The sequence below is a fragment of the Lethenteron reissneri genome, chromosome 40 (genome assembly GCF_015708825.2).
Source record: "Lethenteron reissneri isolate LAM-NWPU_2019-01 chromosome 40, ASM1570882v1, whole genome shotgun sequence".
Taxonomy (NCBI): domain Eukaryota; kingdom Metazoa; phylum Chordata; class Hyperoartia; order Petromyzontiformes; family Petromyzontidae; genus Lethenteron; species Lethenteron reissneri.
Genome location: NC_083818.1, coordinates 1,004,355 through 1,013,966, shown reverse-complemented (window position 1 = coordinate 1,013,966; position 9,612 = coordinate 1,004,355). Strand labels below are relative to the sequence as shown.

Here is a 9,612-nt window from a genome sequence, read left to right as displayed (position 1 = left end):
TTCATAAAAACTCTGTTTTTATTATTAACATTATACATGTTTTAACAATTGAGAATCAAGGCTCCAGTAAAGGTGAAGAACCACTGGCCTCGGGGCTTTGTATTTTATTTAGTTGAAAAACTAGTCAAGTGACAATTCCTGGGCATAGCAACAAGCACGCGACCACCTCCCTCAGCAGCCAATCAAATCACCGAGCTGGAGCCGAGCTGGAGCCGTCAGTCATTGAATACCGTGGAAGGGTGGGGGGGTGTTCCCAGGGGGGAGGGGTCATTGTGGCCATGCCGGGAGCCACGGAGGCCGGGCACCGCTGACATTGTGGGTTCGAGTCCGGGATTCAGCCGCCCGACCAACCGCTGAGCCGAGTTTGATGGATCCCGACCCCGGGTTACCAAGGGCTCACACAAGAGTCCACATCGACTGGCACAGAGACCAGCGAACTAACATCGAGAGCCGAAGAACCAAAGTCTCGTGCACAAAATGAGTTGCGATGAAACAAGGTTTCTCAATTGTTGCGAGTTTTCTGGTCTCATAAAAATGTGGCCAACATAACACGCGGGGTTTCAGTACGGCAACATTATAATTAATAATAGATTTTTCGGTCACGCCACAATGATCTGGCAAAAAAAAATTGTTGTCGCAAGACCCTCCAACACCCGTTGACGTTGCCAAACAATTAAAATTTTCAAAAATGCAACCTCAATTGTAAATAAAAATATGGGAGGCATTCTCTGTAACATTAAATAAAATAACGATAAGCCACGTGTCCAATTGCTACGTTTCTCCGTGAGGATTGCTCTCCGACTCAATTGGAGGCGTCGTTCACCATTTATACACGTGGTAATTCAATTTTACACCATTGGAACCTCATTTGCCAGTAAAAAATATGATAATTATAAAAACGTGTCAGTTTTGTTGCCAGATAGAAGGGTAAAAACAATTATCATATTTTTTACTGGCAAATGAGGTTCCAATGGTGTAAATGCTTACCCCGAGCTCTCATACTCTGATGGTGCATTGTCTTTGAGTTGTGCGCCTTTTGGCGTCATCTGGTCCAACCCATGTGAGACTAGGCTCTAAAGAAAGCTGTCTCGGGTGTGGACCAATCAACTTCAAGGACAGTGCATACATTATCAGTTATGTTTTTTGTTTGCATTATGACTGCAGGTATTGTGATCTATGCAAACATGACTCCTTGTAAAAAAGGTGTCAGTTTTGTTGCCAGATAGAAGGGTAAAAAAAACAATTATCAATTCAATTTTAGTTTCGCGGTGTTGGGTGGTGGAGGACCTTACGACACAGAATTGACCGTCTTCATTAAGTTGACAAACCCGACAAAAGAAATCTACTCTGATTCAATTCGGTCGTAGATCGCGAATTTCAACTCTGAAATGGTTGCAGTAGCAGCACCACCTGGTGTTGATGAGCGGTAGTCGTAGGGATGTGAAAAGTAGCTCTGTATTGTCAACTTCCACGGACCACGTTTTGCAAACACGTGTACATTCTGTTCAACCAGGGTGAGAACAAAAGAGCCGAGTTCCTGAATAATTTTCATTTGGGTCATATCTGGTCTGATGCCCCCCTACTCCTCCCCTCCTCCACCTCCTCCCCACACCCCCCACCCTATTCCACCACCCTACCCCCCCTACTCCATACCCCCCCCCCGAGTGCCGAACGACTTCGTACATTTTAACACGCTTTCATTTAACTCACTCTATTGTTGTCGTTTTATCCTCAAATCTTGTAACTCAATTTTAACCCACTTCCCAATGTGGTATCGACTGCAAACTGTGTATACTTACGTCATACTGATGACAATACTATATTCGAAAAGAAAAAACATATTTTTAAACATTATTTTTAATGTTATGTTTCAGCTTGGGTCTAATTGTCCACACTCAACTGACGTTGCCTGTAATTGCCCACGGTCCCCCTTACGTTATGGCAAGCCTCGGGGCCACTTCCATTACTAGTACATTTCATAAAAGCGTGTTTTTTAAAGTTTTTTAAAATGTTACTTATTTTGTGAATTGTCCAATTTCCGATGCCCTGCGGGAGTTTACGTTTGGGCGATGCGAACATTGCCCAAGTCCGCCATATCAACGTCCACACGCGCACACGTGGACACTCGCAACAACAACCGCTGCCGCTGCTCGCCACCACGGCGACCGTGCCATGCTCGGTGCACTTTGAGTCCGCGTGAAGCGGCCAATGTCCGCTGTGCGTCCGTTGAACTTAGTTCGCCACCGTAAGTAGACAACCGCCTGCATCGGAGGTGCCGGGGGAAGAACCACAAACTAAACACAAAGAGCAGTTCGAAAGAAATGATTTGGTCAATCTCGATTTTAAATTGGAAGAGCGTAACAGACGGTCGCAGAAGCGCAACTGAAAGCGCCGTGCGATGCAGTGACCGTCTTTCAATGGCTCGCCAAAAGCCGGAACAGACCCAGGTGCCATGGGTTGACTGAGATGACCGGCAGAGATGCACCAGCTGTGCTTCCCACACATGCAAACTGTCTGCGTTTTATCCGCCCGGCGCTCCGCTCGTTGTTGTGAGCGTCGCTCCTCTGCCCTCCGTGTGTGCTCTCACACAAATATCCCCCGTGTAGCCTTAACAGATTGTTGGGGCAAGTGCTGTTAGCGAGCACCTATGAGGGCTCACGAGGGGGTGGGTGGCCAACACCATGCCCGGCCACCTTTGTCTCCCCAGTGGTGATGTTTACTACACACCATACCAAGTACTCATTCGAGGCCGAGTCGATCTAGGGGAGGGGCCCATGACCGGTTTAGATAATCGTCAAGAGTTGGCCGCGAGCGGGAATCGAACTTGGGTCACCGGGTTCGTAGCGCAGCGCGCCAACCGATGCACCACCGCTCCCTACGTGCGCTCACACGCGCGCACGCTGGAGGCGAAACGTCGCGAGGGAGAGAGGGGCAATTGCTCGCTTTGGTTATCCCCAAACAGCAGCCCCTTCTGATTACTACTACTACACGCTTTCTATTAACTCACTGGGTCTGCTGTTGTCATATCCTCAAATCTTGTAACTCAATTTAAACCCACTTCGAAATGTGGTATCGACTATAAACTTGGTATACTTGTCATACTGATGACAATACTATAGTCTATCGTTAAAAATGTAAACATTTTTAAACATTCATTTTTATATGTTATGTTTCGGCTTTGGTCTAATTGTCCACACCCCTTACGTTATGGAAAGCTTCGCGGCCACTTCCTGGAGTCGTGAAGTTCTGCCATTACGAGTACGGTACATTTCATTAAAGCGTGTTTTTAAAAACGTATTTTTAAATATTACTTATTAAAAGCATTTCTCGAGCCGTAAAAAAAACACCTACATCGATACCCAACACGCAGACACACGCGTGCCCAAATCGCGTACAAATACTCTCCCACACACTGAACCCCACTGTTCATAAATAGACGAAATCAGAAAGCCTTTTTTAATACTGTTAAGCAAGCAATTAAGGCCGGCATGGCACACGCTTCACATGCGCACGCGAATAAATTACACTTTCTCAGAAACATTAACATCACCAAGCAAGGCAAACGCACTCAAACAATTACCTACACGCACTCTCAACACGTTCGCAAAAATAAATGCGTGCAAAGATCACACTCGCATCACTTTATCAAACATTCGTCAGCATTAATAACGTAAATATCCAACTTCAGCCCTGCAGGAGACTCGGCGTTGTGCAACGGCGGCATCCACGTTGGGTCAGGGTCGTTGTCCTGGCAGCCGATTGGTTGGCGGAGCGGGACGCGTAACGGATTGCAAATCGCGATGCCCGGTGGGATTGAACGCAGAGTTCCTATCATCATGGCACGGCGATGAAGTAGAAAGCCATCGGAACAACAAAAACAAAATAAATACCATCCCACGTTCGGCAGGCCATTCTCTCGCAGTCGATGTCCAGCTTCCTTGCTGAGTTGTCTGATGGTGAGACGGCTCGCTCACAGACGCGTGGCCACGGGCGTTGTGTATTTGTCGCTTGTTGCAGAGGTCCATGGCTCGAATCCAGCGGTCGCCCCTGGTTACTACTACGGTTGTGTACTAACCGTAAGGACACCCCGCGCCGTCGAAGAGCACGACGACGACAAGGACAAAGATACTCGGCGGCGCGTGCTTCACGATGGACGCGAGAGGAGGACGACGTTTGTTGTGTGCCTGTGTCAGTCCAAATTTACCAAATTCGACAATGGCTCGCAAATTGTACGCGCATCAGCAATCGTCGCTACCATGCCCGGGTCAGCCTTGCGAATGAGGCTCATCCTGGCCCCCTGAGATCTCACCCAGTTCAAGAAACGTTTACTTGAGAAACTTGAACCATGAGAGTCTCCAATAGATATTGCTTCCAGTCTCGTGACAAGATTTGCCGAGTACAATTGAAAATAGCAATAAATATTAACAGAACAGGGGCCGGTACAAATTGGTAACGAATAAAACCTTAAATGCGAGAAAAAATAATAATTGTTCACATTTGATTTTTGGGGTTAGACCGCGTAAAGGATCTTGGCAAATGTGTCGTCAAGTCCCTCCACCACCCAAAGGCAAAACAAATTAAGTTGTCCCCTATAGTGGGAGAATTTTTAACGCCACACCGATTACGATTGTCTCAGCTCACTCACCGATCAGACACACGACGTTTCAATTGAAGCCACGTCCAGTATCATCGGACAGAACCCAGGAAGTCAGCATTTGACACCCGGGCAAGTCAGACCCCCCCATGCGCAAAGATGACAATGATGTGGACAATGGCGGTGATAATGTTGACACGACGATGATCATGATCAGAATGACGATCGTGAAAACATTTTAACGGGCGGCAATGATAGTGACAATGATGAAACTGTTGACGATGGTGGCGGTGCTGGTGACAGTAATTTATGGTGGTGATGATGATGTAAATAATGGTGATGAAGATAATGACAACCCAGACGATGACAACAGCATGGGGTTAGTTACGTTGATGAGCACGCTGGACTCGCAATACAGATGTCGCCGATTCCATTTGATCTCCCGGGGCGGCAGTCGAAACAATTGCCAAGTTTTTTTAATCCCACCCAACCCCCACTGCCTCTGCTCACCCAGCAGTTTGCCGACGCATGGGTCCATGTGGCGGTGGCGTAAAATGTGGGTACTTCTACCTATTCCAAGGAGTCTAGCGAATGTGGAAGAGGAGGCCCAATACACCCTCCTCTGTAATAGTGGTGGAGCAGTCCGGGACAGGTCCGCAATAAACACGTCGTGGAATCGAATTCACCGAAACTCCTCAAGCACTGGCCCGGGTGAGGTTCCCCAAACACATCTGCTACCGACAAAGCAGCCGGATGGACCGAATGGGGGGCCCCTCGCTCCCCCCACCCCCCTCTCATTTGTTAACATATCGCTCGTGTCCCTAGAACGCCCTCTGGTGGGGAAGCCCCTTCTCCCAGCAGGGTGACGAGATCAAGCGATTGCGGGGCCGCGCCTCGTTACCCCCAACATACTCGTTGACGACGTTGATGATGATGGTGACAATGATGGTGGCGGTGATGATGGCAACGACGATGATGGCGACGACGATGATGACGATGCTGACGATAACGCAGGGCTACACCTCTCCCCCAGTCGTCACCCACCCCGCTCACATCAGTCATCGCCGCTCACGACTGCATCAGCACGAACACGTCCCCCGGGTTCTGCTCGGCTAGCTTAAGCAGCAGCGCCACTCCCGGGTCTTCCCCACCGGCCACCGTCGCCACGTCCGCCACCTGCTGCTCCTCCTCCTCCTGCTGCTGCTGCTGGTGCTGCTGAAACTGCTGCTGCAGCTGAAGCAGCTGCTGCTCGTGCTCGTGCTGCTCATGGCCCATCTCCTCCACCTCTTCCACGGCCACCTCGCCACCCTCGCCGTTCACGTCGTTGAGCAGGTCCACGGCGAGCGCCAGGCTCTGGCTGGCACTCAGTGCAGACGGAGTGATGGTGTAAGTCAGCAGCGACGGCTGCCCGGCGACGGGGACGGTGAGCGCCGTGCCGGGCGGGAGATGCTGCTGCAGCTGGAGCTGCAACTGCTGCTGCTGCTGCAAGGAGTCGGCGGTGGCGGCGTTCTCCTGGTCACCGGCAGCGGTGGTGCGCAGCCGCCGCAACTGGGGGCAGTAGTCGGTGACACGGCCGTGGACCTCCATGTGCCGCCGCAGGTGGGCCTGGTGCGGGGGAGGGGAGGGGGAAGACAGGGCTGTGAAAATGTGTTCATCAGCTGACACCGCGGCGAGTGGACAGGACAGGGATTGTTGACAGGGTAAGAATTGTTGTTGACAGGGACTGTTGACGGGGCAGGGATTGATGTTGACAGGGATTGTTGACGGGGCAGGGATTGATGATGGGACAACACCGTGGCGCTCCTGATTGATGTTGAATCTAACGATGATGACAATGGTAATAGCAACAATGGTGATGACGAAGCTGAAGATAATGATGCTAACGAAAATGATGGTAACAACAACAGTGATGCCAATGAAGCCGACGAGAATATTGATTACATTGACGAAGCTGATGATGATGATGCTGCTGCCGATAACGATGTTTCCGATGGCAACGTTAGTGGCGAGACTACTGACGATGGGGATGACGATGATGCCAATCGCAAAGTGACGATGAAGATGGCTGTGACATTGTTACCCCCCTCATCATCGCCCCCCCCCCCCCCCCCCGCACACACCCACCCCCGCCCCCCCCCCCCCCACACCTGACGAGTGAACTTGTATTCGCACAGAGAGCAGTTGAACTTGCGCTGCCCCGTGTGCCGGCGGAGGTGAGCACGCAGCTGGTCGCTCGCTGACGCATGGAGAGATGCAACAGGTGGGGAGAGATGGGGCAGGGAAAGAGAGTGGAGGGAGATGAGAGAGACAGAAGGGAGATGAAAGGTGGAAGGGGCAGAGAGAGGAGAGAAGGAGAAAAGGAGGTGGGGGGGAGATAGGGGAGAGACATGCGAGAGGAGATTGAAGAGAGGGGGAAGATGGGAGAGAGAGTGTGGAGAGACTCGAGAGAGAGACGAAAGAGACAAAACAGAATGTAAACGGGGAGAGAGGAAATACAAGAGGGACGAGAGAAAGGGGGGGAGGGTGAGAGAAGAGAAATCAAAAATGAGGGAGAGAGATGGGAAAGAGAGTGGGAAAAGTGCTGAGTTGAGTGGAGAGAGAGGGGGGTGGATAGGAGATATAGGAGAATGGAGAGAGAGGGTGCAGAGGGAGCGGAGAGTTCAGAGGACAGGAGAGAAAGAGGGGAGAGTGTGAAGAGTGATAAGTCAGAGGAGAGAATGGAGAGCGGAGGAGAGAGAGAAGCACACAAGTGAAGTTAACATCCAAACTTGTGGCACCATACTCATAGCTTCTCACAGTATCATTACCACCACCATCACCACGACCTGGCTGGTGGACTGTCCTTTAAGCAAGCAAGTCTCAACGTCATCAGCCATGATCCACTGCTGGGTGAAGGCCTCCCCAAGCAGCTGCTATCTCTCAAAGTCCTGAGAAGTATTCATAGATTTGGTACGGAGGTGGGGAACTCGTTCCTTAACAGGGAGTAAGGAACGAGTTAAGATTAATCCAACAATGGGGAAGCACATTTACAACTGGATGTGGTGTGCCGTGGCGGGTGGGTGAGGTGGGGGTAGGAGGGGGTGAGGAGGGGGTGGTGAGGGAGTGGGGAGCTGGTGGGTGAGGGCGGTGGGGTGCGTACACTTGAAGGGCTTGAAGCAGAGTGTGCAGGAGAGCAGCGGCCCGTCCGAGTGCACGCTCTGCATGTGACGCACAAGCGAGCCGCGGTCAGCGAAGCCTCGGCCGCAGCGCTCACACGGGACCGGGCGCTCGCCCGTGTGCGTGCGCTCGTGCTTCGCCATCGTTCCTGCACGCGGCAACGGGGGGTTGGGGGGGGGTCGTGGAGGGAACGGGGAGTGCGGGGAGGAGGGAGAGGAGCGGGATTGGGAGGAGGAGGATAGGAGCTCGGTGATTGTTTGGTATTGTATTGGGCCAGGAGAGCACCGGAACAGGGTTGGTACTGCGCTGGTTTGTGTGTACGTTTGTACGTTGAACTTCTTTCGTAGCCAACCGTAATCATCGGAGGTGCGGGGCTAATCGGTGGTGCGGTTCATGGCAACGACAGGGCCATCACTTGGCTGGTGCCGGGCCGGTATCAGAATCTTTGATAATTTTTAGACTTAAGGAGGAATCCGATGAGCTATGAAGCTCTTTTATCACAAATGTCCTCGTACAGGGCAACAAAAACACGACGAAAGGAGCACGAAACAGAAAAATGGCGGGCAATTAACTAAATATAAATGGTAAAATCATTAAATACGTCAGATTTATCAAGGTAGAGCAAGGCAGCAAAAACAACTAAATAATCCCAAAACCACACCAAGATAACACGCAGTAGACCCTCAATAATAAGGCACATTCAACATTGAACAATCAAGACATGGGTAATGACTGCTCCTGGGTTGATACGGAGCCAGTAGAGAGCCGGTACTGGAGTGGAAGACGGCCGATACTGTGCTGGTAGTGGGCAGATACTGTGCTGGTAGTGGGTAGATACTGGGCTGGTAGTGGGCAGATACTGGGCTGGTAGTGGGCAGATACTGTGCTGGTAGTGGGCAGATACTGGGCTGGTAGTGGGCTGGTAAACGGTCGATACTGGGCCGGTAGAGGGCCGGTACTGGTCTATTTAAAGACCTGCACGTACCACGTGACATGAAGTCCTTGCCACAGATGGAGCAGGAGAAGGGGCGCTCCCCCGTGTGCTTGCGCCGGTGAATCATGAGCCCCGTGCGCTGCCCGTAGCGCTGCCCGCAGAACTCGCACACAAATGTGCGCTCGTCCCTGTGGGGGTACAACACATGCGTACACGATACACACAGAGATATACACACACACAGATACACACAGATACACACACACAGATACACACAGATACACACACACACGCAGGTAGACACTCATAGGCGTACATACAATAATAATGGCCGCCATTCGCCACTAAATGACGGGGACACATCACCATAGTACGTGTGCCAGGCTATGTGCACTTTGCGGCGAGTGTCGAAGGCTCGCCGATAGGAGGTCACGGGACTGCCTCCAACTGCCCAGTAGCAGCCTCCTCCACAAAGGCCGATCTCAACACCGCTGGTACCGGTCGTCGTCCAGTCCACTCGGCTCCACCTTCCTCCCCCTGCACCGCATTAGCCCACCTGTTCTCCAGCCCGAGCCGTGCCCGCTGCTGCTGGCACGAGGTCACGGGAACAGGTCCAGGTGTTGCGGGTTACCTGCCCGAGATGACCCGACAGACGCACACGCCACCAAGAGCACGCCGCTCACTTGTGCTGGGTCTTGATGTGCATGTGGAGTCCCTGCCGGGTGCCCAGCGTCACGCCGCACATGTCGCACATGCACAGCCCCTCGTTCCGGTGCTTCAACGACTTGTGCATCTCCAGCTGCCTCTGGCTCGCGTAGCTCTTGCTGCACTCGGTGCACTGGCACACACAGAACGAAAGGATCCCCCGTGTAGCCTTGAACAGACTGTTGGGTCAAGTGCTGTTACGCGGGCGCCTACGAAGACTGGT

The 9,612-nt window shown here is 51.8% G+C and overlaps 1 protein-coding gene across 7 annotated transcripts in view; it reads right to left on the bottom strand.

Annotated features, from left to right (window-relative positions):
* Positions 1-3,626: 3,626 nt before the first annotated feature.
* LOC133352519 (uncharacterized) overlaps positions 3,627-9,612 on the bottom strand; it is a 29,603-nt gene continuing 23,617 nt past the window's right edge. For all 7 annotated transcript variants that reach the window (XM_061568222.1, XM_061568228.1, XM_061568223.1 and 4 more), the window contains exons 8-12: positions 9,368-9,522; positions 8,736-8,872; positions 7,734-7,898; positions 6,742-6,830; positions 3,627-6,199 (exon numbers count right to left, since the gene is read on the bottom strand). In XM_061568222.1, coding sequence (XP_061424206.1) covers positions 5,663-6,199; positions 6,742-6,830; positions 7,734-7,898; positions 8,736-8,872; positions 9,368-9,522 — 1,083 coding nt within the window. In that variant the 3' untranslated portion in view covers positions 3,627-5,662. The remainder of the gene's footprint in view (positions 6,200-6,741; positions 6,831-7,733; positions 7,899-8,735; positions 8,873-9,367; positions 9,523-9,612) is intronic.